The sequence below is a fragment of the Brachyistius frenatus genome, unplaced genomic scaffold (assembly GCF_029030835.1).
Source record: "Brachyistius frenatus isolate BFR_SWC_R1_liver_20210118 unplaced genomic scaffold, ASM2903083v1 Contig_132, whole genome shotgun sequence".
Lineage (NCBI taxonomy): Eukaryota > Metazoa > Chordata > Actinopteri > Embiotocidae > Brachyistius > Brachyistius frenatus.
The window spans coordinates 541,133-557,572 of NW_027210731.1; the positions used below are offsets into that span (position 1 = coordinate 541,133).

Below are 16,440 nucleotides of genomic sequence, written 5' to 3' on the forward strand. Positions count from 1 at the left end.
TTGGAACTGACGTTTTGAGGGCAGACTGCCAGGTCAAAGGTTACTGGTGACGTCACCGAACGCAAACGAGCGCAACGTCCCCGAAAATGGCGACCGAAAAGCGACTTTTCGCATTTCTTTATGAAGCAACCGAAAAGACCACCACAACACCAACAACAACAACAACAACAACAACAACAACAAAAAAACGAGCAAGTGAGAGTCTACAACTGACAGCGGCAGCGGCAGCAGCAGCACACACGATGACAGGCGAGGTCCGCGGCGAACAACCGGTGACGGAGCGGGTGAAGCTAACGGCTAATAGCGACGAGGACAGCGTGCAAGTACTGCTCATAAGGCAAGGTGCGTTTATTTCCAAATTCAAGGTGCTTTACGTGAAGCATTAAGGGACTTGTATAGCACATCTATACTTTATAATATGCTTTTAATATCAGCGATGTTCTTATCTCCAAGATATTTTGTAAATCTGGCAGAGCCAGTGCACAGCTGCTGTTATATAATACCAGTGTTTACTTTGTGTATGCTCGCTGTTTGCGAGTAAATAACAATGTTGATGATCGTTTTGTCGCGTAAATCTGGTTTTCCTATGAGCCAGTGTCCAGCCGCTGTTTTATCCGTAAGCCAATATTTTGTGTGTTTTCTTGCGCGATGTTTATTCTTTACACGGACAAAGTATGTAGGTTCGTCAAAGTGGACAACTTCTTTCAACGATTATAATACATTTTGTAAGAAAACATTTTACCGCATGTCATTTAGACAGATAGATAGATAGATAATAAACAGATAGTTACTTTATTAATCCCCAAGGGGGATTTTTTTTTTTTTTTTTAGTGGTTTCCATCTTGGTGTGGAGGCTGGTACTTTTGGACTTCATGACTTTTGTCTCACATGCTGTGTGAGTTTAGGGACCTTCATAGATGTGTGTGTGTGTGTCTTACCTCCGTCCAATCACTTTAGTTTGCCACAAGTAGGGTGCAATCAAGTTCGGTAACGGACACAAAAATGCAAATGTTATTAAAGAGAAGCCTTAGTGAGATTTAACCGTTGTTTAGTGGCTGACAAAATATACAACCATTTGTACAGGGCACCTCCAGACGGCCACACGTTTTCAAGACGACGTGTAATTCACTTGCATATTGAATACATTCATGTTGATCCCCTGGAGGAAGAGTAAGCGATTCAAAAAAAATGTTTACATGCTGAAGTATCTATAAACTGTGCATACGTATTGACATTTAATACAGCATACAATGTAACATGCATCCTAAAGTGGCTTTTTATTGCACACAACAACTGCATTATCATAAAAGTTCTTTCCCTGCTATTATCAGTCTCACAGGCATAAAGCAGCAGTATATCCCACAGAGTGGAATTAATGAGGGCAAATAAGAATAAATACGTTCACAGAGCAAATGCATCAAATGCTTGGCACAAAATATAATTAAAAAAAAAAAACATTCAGTTTATTGTTTGCCCTTTTCGGGTTGGTAACAGTCAAACTGAAGAGGAGAAATTTTGGCGGGATGCTACGGTATCCTCCTTTCTTCGCTCAGATATGATGATCAGATGGCAGATCGAGTGTGTTAGAGGTCACAGAAAGTACCAGGCAGTAAACCCGGCGAGGAAGGCCACCCAGGCGGCCAGAGCCACCTGGCAGGGTGGATGTCTGAGAAGCGTCATGGCTAACTGGCACGCGTAGGTGGGGTTCCCACCGGCAGCTGTTTTTAGGAGAGGGAGGAGATGAGGGACGGAGGGCAGGTGAAAAGATTACATGAACGAATGAGAACTGACAAAGCAGGAAGACGGTTCATCACATTGTTTGTGCTCTTAAGTCATTTCATGGACTACAGCCTCTTCAGTGTAGCTATCATATAGTAAACTGCACTATTGCATGTACTATATTAGAGGTGCATAATTCCAGCAGTCCTTGTATTTGGGGTTTAGCATGAATCCAACTTTAATTAGCAGAGGGTTTAGTCTGTTTGTTACTGTCTCAAAGAAAATGACAACTTTTGAAAATCTCTAATTACAGAATAATATTTTAAATGCACTGATAACGTATTTCATAAACATAACGCCGGAGATACAATCTGTGGGAGTGATATTTGTACTTGAGTGGTTTTCGTTTTTAAATACACTTTTCTTTTTTTTTTTCCTGGTAGAAGTTATTTTCATGACTGTATGCTCAAAACTTAAAATGATTTCATACCCATTTTAGCTGCATAGTACGGGCACTTGTTGATATCGCCACCCTCCATGATCTCTGCGTGACTGTGTCCAAAATCGGCGTCTTGGACTTCCTCTTTGATGGTCATTCCAATTTCTTCAAGCTCCGTGAACACCTGTTTCCAGAATAAAAGGAGATGTTTGTTATATCTCTGACCATTCAAACAATATGTTGTATTGTAAATTTTTTTTTCCTGCGTTCATGATGATTTTTGTCACCATGTGTCCTCTGTGCTCCCTCACCATCATGTTGAAGCCAAACGCCCGATTGGACTCGTCCACAATGATCTGTTTGGTGTCCTCGTCCATCTCCAGCTCGTTCATCCTGCTTCGGTACAGCTGCTTGAAGCCCTTTTGACTGTGGATTCCCTCGAACTGGTAGAAGTTGAGACCCTCTCCGGTGAAGGGGAGCTTCAGGGCCCTCTGGGCCACTTTCTTGAGGATCTGTCCGCCTGAGAGGTCGCCCATGTAGCGGGTGTAGGAGTGGGCCACCAACAACACCGGGTCCTTCTCCCCCACCTCGTGGATGCGGTCCACGTAAGGCTTGGTGCCTGCAGAGAGGCTGATCTGGAGACGGAACACAGCCAGGGAACTTGCAAACGTCCGATAGGCACATTGGATGTCAAGTGAAGAAGTTCGAATCCATTATACAATATGATCAGGAAAATCGACCAATAAAATGGGCCAGCCATGTGGGAAGTCCCGTTTTGTAACCAGAGAATAACATACAGCCTGTGAGTGCTCTCTGCTCACCTGGCTCTCCCAGTCCTCTCCATAGAAATACTCCAGGTCCCGGGCCAGAGCCTCGCGCCGGTGCAGCTCTGCAGGGAAATAGATTGGAGCGATGTGAAGATGGTCCCTGTTCTTCTCTATCTCCTCCTCCATGGCCGAGTAGACAAAGTACAGAGCTGCCGTACCTCTCTGACAACAGAGGAAGAGGGGGGAGAAAACGTGTTTCTGTCTTTTGATTATTGCAACTATAAATAACAATTTTTAAACTGCAACGCATCCCATACAGGTCATTTGTGAATTGTGGTTTTGATGCATGAATCAATGTTCTCCAGAGCTGAAATGTTGCCAGTTTCTTCGGCTCTATTGTTTATCAAATGTTTCCTAAGCCAAAGCATGAATTTGATCTTGTTTTGTGTTTGCGGCAGAGCAACAATCGCAGCGAAGCGGGTTTCATGTTTTAATAGTTAATTTACTACTTTTTAAAAAAATAAAGTTACCGTTGCCGACTCTGCTGACATCTTTGGAGGTTCATCTTATTGTGAGCAAGACGAGCGTAAGATACTTTGGATGCCAACCTTAAACAACTCCTTTTTGATGCGGCCCCTCAGGAAGTCTCTGACAAACTGGCAGTTCTCGGCTCTGTCATGGGACTCCTTTGTTCCCTCGGCCAACAACTCGGACAGGTCGGTTGGACTTGGAGGAACAGGGAGAGGGACAGACGTGAACAATGAACAAGTTTCAGAACGAACGGCTGATCAGGGACGTCTTTATACCGGAGAACTTCATCGTCGTCGTCCACAACAATCCTCGCCCCTCCTTTTGCCACACCGTTGGATTTGGGCTCCGACGTCATTTTCATTTCCATCTCTGGTTGTCTCGCTCTGTTTTCACCTTCAGAAGGCAGGAGAGAGATAAAGATATTTAATCAAATGAATGCTAACAGATCTATGATAAGACACTGGGATTTCAGCAGAGAGAAGAATCAGTTGGTTAAATCAAGATTTTTGGCTTTCTTTAATTTGCCATAATAATAATAATAATAACCTGAATATTCTTTAATTGTAGACTGGCGGTTGGGACAAAACGACAGATTTTTCACCATTTGAAAAACTAAACAACTTATTGATTAATCAAAAAATAAAAACAACAACTTTGCGGATTGATCAATGACAATAATCTTTAGTAGCCCTAATATTTTTGACACATTGATTTTGGTCACTACAACAGTGGAAAAGAAAAGCTTGAAGTTAAGAGTGTAAAAATGACTGAAAAATAAATCTAAAAAGATTATTGCTGACGATAAACCACTCACCACATCATAACATTTAAGTTAATCACTTAAATTAAATGGCCTCTATATAAGTTTTGTTAAAAGTCGACTTTTATATGATTACATAGCACTTTAAGAGCTTTTATTTTGACACCACAGGAGGGTCTGCAACAACGATGAATTCACTGTTAGCTGATCAAAAGCCACGTGCACATTGCGCTTATTTGTGAGGCTGTTGCGGCATTGTTCCTTTAAAATACTTTTCTCCCTATCATTAGTATTTGGCAGTTTTGACCCTGAAACAGGTCGAAGCACCGAGCTGACATTTGAGGAGACGGTTACAAAACTGACACGGCACGTCGTCTGTTATGCGAGAAGCTGACAGTTACGAGTTTGTTGACCACACTGACTTCGGAAATGAGCTCTCTGTCTCTGTGAACACAAACACATACCGTGTATAACGACAGTGTTTTCGTAAAATCAAAATGAAAGGCTTGTTTACCTTGTTCAAACGCTGCCTTCTCTGCACGGCCTGAGACAGCAGCGCACAAGGTGCAGGGGGCGCGGTTTCTATGACAACAAGCCAATCAATCCGTATCTGCGGAGAAAAGGCTTGCTGATTGGTTAAGGCTGAAGACTCTGCACCAATGAGATTTCTCATTGCAGAAAAGAGGCGGGGGCATGTGGTGGAATTCATCATGTGTCGCTAGATTGGATCATCCGGAGGGAAGCGCACCCTGCTGTGATTGGTTGTACACCGTACGTTGCTGTAATTGGTTACCTGGCTGTTAATTAATTGGTCCCTAATTCCATTTGAAACCTTTTACAAAGTTACAACCAATCACAGGCAGAACGTCCCTCCTGCTGATCCAATCTAATACCAACCCTAGACAAAAAAAAATGAAGATAGGCTATGTATTTCTAAGTTTTATTGGCGAAGATTTAATGTATTTGTTTGTTTAGATCCTGAAGTTGTGTTCACGAGGTGAACTGTTGTAAGTTTTAAACACATATACCGCACATTTATTTCCACTCAGTAGTGTGCTGTTTACACCACCAGGTGTCACTAGACTCCATGTTATGTACCTCACATGAATAAGCGCTCATCATACCATTTCATGTAGCAGCTGATTAGTGTCAGCTAAACTGAGTTAACTCAGGTCTGCAGTGCAGATGGAGCACTCATTCTCATTTATTCACTCATCTGAAACGCTGCCACTGGTGTTTTTATTTTCCCAGCCAGTCACTACAGTCTTGCATGTAAATATAATGTCCAGTAACTTTATAACCTCACCAAACTCTGCAGCAACTCACAGCCCAATCTATACGAGTGTATATCTTTACATTATATCACTGCAGTGTTTGCTTTTCATTACCTCTTAACCATGATGTCACGGATGCAAAAAAATATACACGTCGGGCCTTGGAAGCAACAGACAATGCCCTGGAAATGTATGGTTTACATGTCACTGTCATATTTTTGTATGCCACATCCTCCTTTGGCCTGCTGTTTACATTGCTCTTAATCTATACATCTACTCAACCTAAAATTAAAAAAAAAAAAAAAAAATCCACTATACAGTGACTGTTTTTGTGTTGTTGCAGTCACACCCTGGATTAAAAAACACCCTCAGTTCACCCATAAGCTTCCAGAAGAATACTTGAGAACAAGAACAAAGGAACAAAGGTACTGGGATTGCAGTTTTTTCCTCTGCAAGTATTGAAAGAGATTCTGGCAGCTCCAAGCGCTTCTTTCATGTATCGCAGGGCCCTGGAGAGCACTGCTCGATTGTAGGAAAACCCCACTTCTACTTGTTGCTGTCCTGCTCCAAAACGCCCAAACAAGGACCCACCTCTGTTTGTTTTTGTCATTGTGAATAACCGAGACGAGCTTCCTATGATCAACAATATTACATTGACCTTGACTCCATTGCCCCCCCTCCCCGAGTGATTTTTTTTTTTTTTTTTTTTTTTGCTTTATATTGAATACAATTTCCTGTGTTTGAGTGTTTTGGCTGTTTTTCTCTGATTCATTAGTGATTAACAATATATAGGAACTGGTGTGTAATACTCTTAAGTATGCCTGACTGCTTGTGTTCGGGTCAAGGATCATTCTTCACAGTGCAACCTGGACACTGTCTTGTTTGTATCATTCCCTGTCGGTACTAAACTGGTCCCTGGGGTTAACATGACGCTGCCATGATCAACTGTCCAGCCATGCCAGAGTCATGTTTGTTCCCTCACATTGTTTACCACACTCCAAATTGTTTTTGGCACAATATTTTGGATCTTTATTACACAGAAGGGAAACCTTCCTGTCTGCAGGATTTCCTCGTCTTTTCAATAATGAAAAGGCGCAGGCTAAAATAATCCAGAGCTGGATTCACTTTGGCTCGGTTCAAATTTTAGACTATTTGGGCGTTGCAGCAACAGCATGTGACCTTATATGTATTGTGTTTAGTGACATTTTTCTGGTATTTGACCTCAATAATGCGGGAACTGTACTTCAGTCCTTGGTGTTTCAGGTCTATCGCTGTCAAAATAGATGGCTTATTTTCTCATTGACAAATATGAACTAAAAATATATCTAACTCTCAAGGCTGACACATTCATGCAGTCTTAAAGACTTATTTTATCCACAATCCCTTGTAATTTGATGTATGTCTGCATGAAGGTTACTTACATCTCTGAGGCTCACTAACAACTATGCTGAATCTTCTTTGTTTATGACAAACACAAACAAAAATGTCAAAAGTCTCTGCTCTCTGTAAAACCCCCAAAATATAATTTTTACATGCCTGCATATGCAGGGAATAAATGAACAAGACACAGCAATAAAATTCAGATGGTGGTTTTGAACAGAGAAAGCCAGGCTCACTGTTTTCTGTGGCTTCTTAGCTAAACTAACTGTCTCCCAGCTCAAGCTTCATATTTGTGCACAGACATAAAAGTGGTATCCATATTTACGAAATACGGTAGATTCAAGTGTTATTTGGAAAATGATATACTTGTACGCTGAAGGCTACTGAGAGAAACGGATGAGGAAATGTGATGCTGTCAAGCGAACCAGTCACAGTGTGATTTGTACTTTCATTTCTAGTCAGGTGTGTCTTGCTACGCCAGATTCTATGCTTGAGTATAAACCGACCTTCAGGAGCTCATGTTCAACAAGTGAAAACTCCTGCGTCTGAAAACAAATACTGAGATATTCAGTCATGTTACAGTCACACTATGCAGAACCTGGGCATGCCACGGACGGGAGTTTAAGTTCAATATTTGAGAAACCAACGGGGTTGATGCATTACAGTGAAATCTATCCAACAGACCTGCAGGATAAAACACAATCTGGTCGCTAGACTGGCAGCTACTGGCCATACTTATTTGATTTACAGCCAAATAGAGTGCAGAGCTTTGCTTCTCCGGTGGGTTTCAGGGGTGGGGGGCCTGAACGCGAGTACCATAAATCCTGGTGGCTGCGGTGGCCAGCAGAGAGTGTGTTTAACCCGGGATCAGGTTTATAATTAGAAACACACCTCCCTGCGTTGGCCTGCAGGAAGCGGCCCGGGCCTCCATGTGTGTGCAAGGTTGTGGACTAACAAAGAGAGGAAAGTGTACACATGGGGCAGGCATGTGATGTGATCACAGTCTGGTATTTGAGCGCTGCGATCACCTCGTTAGAATGTGCAGGTGGATGCGAGAGCAGGACGGAGGGAGCCTGTGAGACCAAGTAACGAGACATGGGAAGTGAACAGTCATACTTTTACTGTGTGCTTCAATTAGACATCCATGAGCTATGAGGTTAAGCTTCAGTCGAAGGGCTGCAGCTTGACTCCATGCAGCGATGGGATTAGACCGTTGGAGAGTTACATTTCCTCTAAGCGAGTCTGTGCTGTTGACATGTGAGTCAAGTGCAGGACAACAATGTAGTTGTTTTAGAATTTTTTTAAGTGCTTTCTTTAGATCAGAATTCTTAAAAAACAAAACTGAATATGAGTGTAGAGTATTTTTGACCTTTAATAACAGCTACTGTGATTGTTTTTATATATTTTTTTTTATAACCCAGAAAGTTGTTCTTGAGGATTTTCCTCTTTTGAGCTCTGCAATGTGGGATAGTTTTTTTTTTTTTTCAACCCCCGGAATTTACTGATCCCCTGTATATCTTGATCCACTGTGTCTCCAAGGAAATCTAAAACATATGGAGTTGGGACAAACCTTAAGTCTGATTAGAAACCTTATATATTACTAAAGGAAATCCTATTTTGTAAGTGAAAACAGTCACATATGGTTTAGAGCCACAAAAAAACAGAACATCCAACGGATCCCTGGTAATACAAAGTACACCCAACACTTTTTTTTTTTTTTTTTTATAAGTACATCTGTTTTACTGGCTGTACTCAAATATGCACAGACTGCTTGGGTTATGTTTATATAAAGTGAACCTTATCTGACAGTTGGATCATCTGAAATAACATAAAAATAAAACTCGAGCACTTATTTGCAAGGAGACGTCAAGCATTCTAAACTCATGACGTATACGTCTTTAAAAATGTTAAGACCATAGAGTTAAACACTTTTTTTTTTTTTTTAATTTTTTTTTATAAATAGCAAAACGTCCTTATGTCCCTCTAAAATCAGAGGATGATGATCAGAAATAGGACAATGTAAATGCAGGAACTATCAGATCTTTAAACACTTCAAAACTGCTCCTCTTTTCTGCCTCTCTGCACAGAAAAAAATGGCTGCCATGGAGATCTAATCAACTTCTTAGCTGCTGAAGGTGTCAAACCAGCCTTAAAATAACTCCAAACAGTCAGCGGAGCTAATGAAAAGTAAGAAAGATTTTTTTTTTTCTTTTAAAAAGAGAAGTAAAAAGGAGGACAAATGGGATGCATGCTCTGTGCGGCCCCTCTAGTTTGGGAAACCATGTTGCTTGACACGCTTCACGCCATCTTCTGTCTCTTCAATTGTTTTTACGAGGCGCGGAGTCCCACCACCCTGGCAACGCGGGCCAAGGCCAGACAAAGCTCTCACTACAGGGACGTGTATGAAAACAAAAAGAGTTAGGGATTCACTGGTTCACCCTATGTTTTTTCCAGTAATAGATGTGTTGTGGGGTAACAGGGTGAGGCTAAGGGAATCTGACAATAGACAATGGGTAATCCGCATCACAACATCCATTGTGTTCTGGGGTGAAATGTCTCCTAGTTTATTTCATGGAGTCCAAATATTCCCTCCTTTGAGTTGGACCCAAAATTGCTTTGCCTTTTTTTTTTTTTTTTTTCTTGGACAGCACAGCATTCTTTCACAGGGAATCCAAAACAAAAAAAAGTTCTATTTCTGAAACTGGATATTTAGACAGCACTGAGGGGACATGTAAAAACTGACTTTTTTCTAAAGGAAAAATGGAAATTGTGTACACAGCAGAAAACACTCTACCCTATTTGGATTTCGTATTCCCGAATGGCACTGGATTGGATGTATGCTCCATTTGTCCTTATAAGGTTAATTAAGTGCTCTAAACACACATGACAGAAGACATATATTAAACACATTGGATTGTAACAGCTTCACAGGGAGCCCAGTAAAGTTCACGGGTTAACATGTTCACTGTTAACTGTGTGCACCCATTTGACACACTACAATTTCCCTCACTAAAAAAAACCACATTAAAGCCGGCATGAAGAACCCGGTTCTCACACCCGATCTGCAGAGAAAAGCCTTCTGGGTTCACAGTTAACATGTTCACTGTTAACTGTGTGCACCCATTTGACACGCTACAATTTCCCTCACTAAAAAGAACCACATTGAAGCCGGCATGAAGAACCCGGTTCTCACACCCGATCTGCAGAGAAAAGCCTTCTGGGCCACGCCGCACATTTGAATTCTTTGAAAGCGAAGCCTCACTCAGTGGGGGGTTCCTGCTCAAAAGACAAGAGCGACTCGAGCTCAGCCTCAGAAACTAATACAGGATGGAGGGAGTAGACTACTCTGCTCCCAACATTATGTCCCCAGTATTACCAGTGCCAAGCTCGATCCCGTTTTTACATTCCTAGATGCTGATTGGTTAAGAGCGGCCCCCTTCCTCATTAGGTAGGTGTTAGATTGGCATGAAGGCGACTGGTTGGCTGATTGACTGTTTACCTTGGCTGCACTCGTCAGACTGACGGTCTCCACTTTCGAGCTCAGGAGGATTTCCTCAAGGTCAGCCTCATCAATACTGAACAATGCCACATTACTGGATGAGGGAGGGAGGCAGCAGCAGGGTGTGTGTGAGGGTGGGGTGAGGTGGGGTGTGAAGTGCCGTCTGAGTGCCGAGTGATGTAATCTGGTCAGCAACTGGAGCACTGCCACTCGAGGCTTCAATTACTTACCTTGAATACAGCAATACATTGTGTCAGAGAGGAAGTCCGTGTTTTGGTGTATGTCAATGGTTGGCAGGTTTATAGCTTAATTGTACTGTTATCAGCAGCTCCATTGTGTGCAAACTGCAGTTTATGAGATGCAGTATATAGTATGGATATGCAGTGAGAATAGACTGCGAGTTATTTTCGATGAATAGGCAATAAAGTCCAGTATGCAAACATTGTAAACAATAAAAGCATATTTTGTCAGCATACGTTTCTGTAACTGACCCCTTGAAATATGTCTGTGTTTGTTATTGCAGTTGCCACACATTGATCCACTCGTGTCTACGCTGCATGAAGGTTGGCCGTATAGTCCTGTATAGTTAAATTCTCACACACATTTGATTTGAAATTTTCAAACAGAATTGGTACAGTAAATTAAAACATGAAATCTTATTTTCAGTGGAGAATGTGCCGTTAACATTCCTCATCTGGAATAATTTGTGGTGCCGCACGACCTCAGCTGGTTGCAAAGTCCTCAAAACAGTAAAGAGATGGAAAACAAACTTATCTTCATATGTCATCAGGGCATGCAGCAAGTTAAACTAATGTCTGGACCACAGTGCAAGCTACCCGAAATGGACTGAGACTGCAATTTTGAATTTTAATAGGTCATTGATTGTTTAATTTTTACCCACATTTTAAAGAATGCTCAAATGCTCGAATGCCCGCAGCTTAGGCCAGACAAAATCGAACTGAGACCGAGTGTTGTGTTGTGAACAGTAGCGATTAAATACAGATAAACATGGCACCGCATTTTGGTGGTGAAGCCAACTTGTTATAAATTGTGCACAACGTTGCTCTGTGTAAATAAACCACTTGTTGCTAATGCAGTCAGCAGATCTGGTTATAACATAAAATATCAGCCCCTGATAAACCTTATTAGTACATTTTGACATTATTATGAGGAAATGTCAGACCGATTTTGTTTGGATTATCAACATCCTGCCGGCACTGTCACTGAATTAAACTGTTCTCGCTGCTTTTTATTATCAAAAAACCCACCACCGTTTATTCCTCAGAACAATAATTCACTGGAATAAATGTGAGGTGCTTATTTGGTTTCACTGCGTTCACGCACGACTTTACACTTTTGCTTATTGTTGGTCATCTGACATCCTCGGAGAGAAACTTAAATCTCTGCCGGAAAATAATTCCTCAAAAGCATTTGATCGTTCCCAGAACCCACTGCTAATGACACATTGGAGCTGATTGCTGAAAGGACCAAGTGAAAAAAAAAAAAAAATCGAATCCTTCATGTGTACATTGAACACCTCATTATTATTATTTTTCTAAGACAACAGCTTAACTGCTTTTTATTCCTGTTCCCCTTTAAATCAGAGAAAGCTGCTGACAAATGAGCTCAGTACACGTTCATTTTTCAACATCTCCTGCCCTGCATGACCACGACCTCAGGGAGGAAGAACATCAAGGTGATGCAGAGATCATACAGCAGTGATTAATGGAGGCTTTTAATACCTCACCATAGAGCTGCGCGTGTGATGAATTAAGCTAAGATTGGCTATAGCTCATTTAAAGTAGGTGTGTTTTCAAATCAGTAGTGGTTTTTTGGGAGCTTTTTTTTTTTATTTTTTTTTTTTTAGCACATCTGAGAAGACCTTTGTGTATATGGTCTTGGTTAGAAAAGCAGTTTTATGAATAAAAAGATATTTGACAACAATTTCCAGATAATGTAATACCATCAAATTACTGACGTGAGCCTGAGCTTTTACAATTTTCCTATAATACTGCATAGATATTTTAATATTACATATTTAAAAAAAACAAAAAAACATGGCATCTCCTTTAAGAAGCACTAAAAAAAGACAAAATCAATAAATGAATAATCAGCAGTTTTAAATGTGCTTTTAGTGTTGAAAGTTTTCCTTTGACCTATTCAAGACCCGACTTCCTGAACTCGATACGTTTTCCAGGAGGAATCGGATAAAATCTTCGTCTTTCAGTCCAAACTCGTGGCCCATTTGTTCAGGACGGCCCACACCCTCAACTATTAACTGCTATGATGTATTTCCATCCCCAAACACTTTAAACACACACGAGCATGCACACCGCATGTGCAACGCACGCACACACACATATCACCTTTTGTTTTTCTAGAGGTTTTCTGTACTTTGTTATCTGTAAGGACTTCAGGCAGTTTACCGTGTGCCTGTAAAGCTCTTTATGACAAAAAAACAACAAAAAAAATCCTTGCAATGACTGGATTGTATTTTAATTCACTGAGTTCAGTTTCATCATTCACATTGTTAGACTGCAGGAAATGTAGTCATAGTACCTCATTCTCAGCCTCGGAGTTCATTTTCTTACTATCCTTTGATTTAGATCAGGAAGTCAAGAACTTGCTATTGATTAGCAGCATGGCTCTTGGGTGAGCCTCAACAACAGCTCAACGTTTACTGAATGGATTGACGCCCGACCTTCAGGGTGCGTTTATATATTTGTAGTTGGTTGTTTGTTATTTTTTTTTGGTCTGGACATAAGCAGAAAATTATACATCGTGACATTTCAGTCCTGGTTTGCTTCACTGAAGTTCACGCTGACATTTTTAACGTCAAACCGACAGATGTAAACAAAAGCCATATGGATAAGGTCACAGCCTGATTGAACAGCTTTCATAACATATTTTGTGACCAAACTTGATATAAATGCGCTCGTGGATTTTGTGTTTTTGTGGCAGTATTTTCGCCAGCTGAGAATTCAAAAAACTTATAAAATGTATTTGGACTCTAAAGGGTGACGGGAGTTCCTCCGTTGAACACACCAGTGATGATATGCTGCAAGGAGATTGCGGTTCCGACGCCTTTGCCGAACTGAAATGGGGAAAAATAGTTCTGTTTCGTTCATTTAAATATCCTTGGGTCCGTGCTGTATTCATACTTCAGGCGAAGGGCAGACTGAGGGTCTCTCGGTACACACCAAGGTTTGGATGCCTCAGACACAGGTTCAAATGAAACGTAGTAACAGAACGCCTGCTACCATGCAGATTGCCGGCATGTGTGCGTCTACGTCGCTGGTGGGTCTGCTGCGGCGCTGCTACTGCCAGCCTCAGTTTTCTACAGAGTTTTCCTTCGATAATAACCACAAGCGTTCAAATATTTGAGGTCCGACGGGTTGGAGCCAAAAAGTAGTAATGTGATTTTTGTTCATCTTTGTTGTACAGAGAGGGAGAGAGAAGGCGCTACATTATTGGCGTGACATAATTAAAGCCTACATTGGGTTCCTGCTACAGCTTCATAGTACACGTGATCACTTCATCATTTTTGCTGAGAACTGAGAGTGTCACACGTGAAAAATATAGGCAAGAACTCTAGATGACGTATCGTGGCAGTGAGGCGTGCTATAGCCTCCTAAAAGTCGAAAGCCGAATTGAAGACCTGGCGTAAGATAATAATCAGGTGCAAATTCTAGTTTCTCAGTGTTATTGCTAATTAGCAAAAAATAGCACACTTAAACACTAAAACTATGGCGGTAAACATGTCACACCGTAAGCCTGCTTAACATCAGGGTGTTACTCAGCCACTGAGCACGTGAGCACGCGGGTGGTTGCATTTATCTGGCTGTAACCTCTTTGGTTAAGCTGTTGAATTTTGTAATGAAGCTTTTGAATTCCTGTGCAAGGTACACGAGCTGAAGGAGACCATCATTGTATCCGAAAATATCCCTCAGCTCCTTCGACTCTGTGGCGCTTGGAGCCTCTCCCTTTGGGGCCACCGGCTAATAACAGCACACAATCAACAAGTGCATCACTTTTTTTTGGTCATATTAATCATATCGAAAAAGGGGAGAGACGGTTCCTCCTCCAGATTCTCAGGCCTCGGCAGGTTTGTCTCAGTGGCAGAATGGACGGTTCCTGTGTTTGTGCCTGTTCCTGTCTCCCGCTGTCACCCCGAGGTGCGTCGCCATTGTTTCCGCAGCGAGCGCCGGAGGTCACGGCTGCTCCCTCACTCGCTCCGGGCTCTTTCTCTCTCGACCTCGCGGCCCGGACCGAGGGAGGGGAGCCGGGAGAGAGAAGGAGGCCCGGCTCCAAGCAAAGCTGGTCACACCTAAACGAATTAGCGATACGGTCGGAGAACGGGCTGCCGAGCCGGAGTGCACCCGCACATGCACACGTCCACCTTTTGTTGTGCAGCAGGGGGATTCCAGGTTTTTCTTGTAAACACTGTGCAGGTAAACAGACTCGCTGTCTGGCACACTGAGTTCAGCAGAGAAGAACAGAGTACAGTTCAATAAAACTCAGCTGCCTCCAATCTGAAATGCACTGCTTGATTTCAGCTACACCGGTTTTCTCTTTTATCCAAATCCATCCCATCACAATCTATCATTCTGCTGCTGGCTGCAATCCACCTCTCTTCTGCTGTATTATGATATATGTCAGATCTATTATCCAGGCTTTTGGAACATATTCTATGATCTTCAAATGTCAGCAAAAACAGTAGTGGGCTGCAATGATTTCAAAATAACTACATATGTAAAAAACATATCATCAAGATATTTTGGAGTCCACAGTAGATCAGCATTCAGTGGGCCAACATTTATCTGTAGCTCTGTTTTTTTCATGGTCAGCTATTATATCCTTTCATCATTATATATGCCTAGATGAGCATGTAGTGAATTATAAGTATTAGGTTCAAATCCGGCCCTGATTTTTTTTATTTTTTTTATCAAATACAGGTTTTACTGAGCCGCTGTGTCTTGGCAGCTCTGCAGCATTCAGAGTACCTTGTTTATAAAGTCTTCTCACTTCACAGACAGCACAAATTGGTGTAATTTACACATCAAATTACCGTGATATTTGTTCTGGCTTATAAATCCGATGCTCTCCTTATCCTCCCATTATATATTCTGTGTGGTCACGAGTTATTGTTTTCAAAGAAATCATCCTCATAACTGCGTTAATTGAGCGTCAAGGGCCGGTCATTATTGCATCTCTGCTCTGTATCAATATGACAGCAGCAGCATGAAGCTCTCAAACTTTATAGGCATATTTTGCATGTCACAAATTACATTTTACATGTGTATTTATTCAAGGAAGGTGCACTAGTCACATTTGTTCTGTTCTATTTATTTTTAGCACTCTGCTACATGTTGAGATTCACATCTGGGAGCTGCCTAATACAACCGCAGTGTACCGTGTTGTGTGTGGCCTTGGAGCAGGTGTCACTTCTGGTTGTTGACAGCTTATACAACATTCCAGTAATGTATTCAGTACATCGTATTTTAGCTTGTATAATGCTGCAGTGTTGCATTTGCAAGATTGCAAGATTTACATATGTACGTGCTGAAAGCCAAACTTGTGTTGCTTTAAAATGTCACTTTGGACCAAAGCCAAAATATCCCATTTAGAAAAATTGATATTGATCAACTGTGCGTCTTCCTGCGAAACCAATATTTTGCCCTGTGTTGCAGAAGTCATAAACTATGTGAGGCTGCAACTTCATTTGCTCAGTTCTACCTTTAATCATTCTCTTTACACGTGCAGTACACTACTGTATGTGGACATACAGATACAGTGATATAAAAGTCAGTACATTGGTTTGCAATTTTTCAAAAAATGTCAAGGGAACACCATTTCCTGATTCAACATGACGACACCCCTGAGTCCAAATCCAGGTCCATAAGGAAACGTTTTCTCGGTTTGGTGTGAAAACTTGACTGAGCTGCACAGAGCCCTGATTTCAACCCAACTAGACACCTCTCAGATGAACTGGAACTACGATGTCTCGCCAAGTTTTATTGCCCAACATCAGCGCCTCGCCGATCTCACTAATGTTCTCGTGGCTGAGATTC

The 16,440-nt window shown here is 41.6% G+C and overlaps 1 protein-coding gene across 1 annotated transcript; it reads right to left on the reverse strand.

Annotated features, from left to right (window-relative positions):
* Window positions 1-1,031: 1,031 nt before the first annotated feature.
* Window positions 1,032-4,780, reverse strand: hmox2a (heme oxygenase 2a). Its single transcript, XM_069714587.1, has 7 exons — window positions 4,731-4,780; window positions 3,732-3,849; window positions 3,534-3,651; window positions 2,980-3,147; window positions 2,470-2,793; window positions 2,210-2,342; window positions 1,032-1,718 (listed from the first exon to the last, which is right to left on the reverse strand). Exons 2-7 carry the CDS (start codon window positions 3,821-3,823, stop codon window positions 1,591-1,593), a joined length of 963 nt encoding a protein of 320 aa, XP_069570688.1. The 5' UTR covers window positions 3,824-3,849; window positions 4,731-4,780; the 3' UTR covers window positions 1,032-1,590.
* Between the last annotated feature and the right edge of the window lie 11,660 nt (window positions 4,781-16,440).

Bases quoted from the DNA above. Each gene is read 5' to 3' on its own strand.
- hmox2a (XM_069714587.1), bottom strand. From the start codon at position 3,823: ATGGAAATGAAAATGACGTCGGAGCCCAAATCCAACGGTGTGGCAAAA. The intron at 2,343-2,469 runs GTGAGGGAGCAC...TTCTGGAAACAG, and splicing joins CGTTTGGCTTCAACATGATG to GTGTTCACGGAGCTTGAAGA. The intron at 1,719-2,209 runs GTATGAAATCAT...TCCTAAAAACAG, and splicing joins GTACTATGCAGCTAAAATGG to CTGCCGGTGGGAACCCCACC.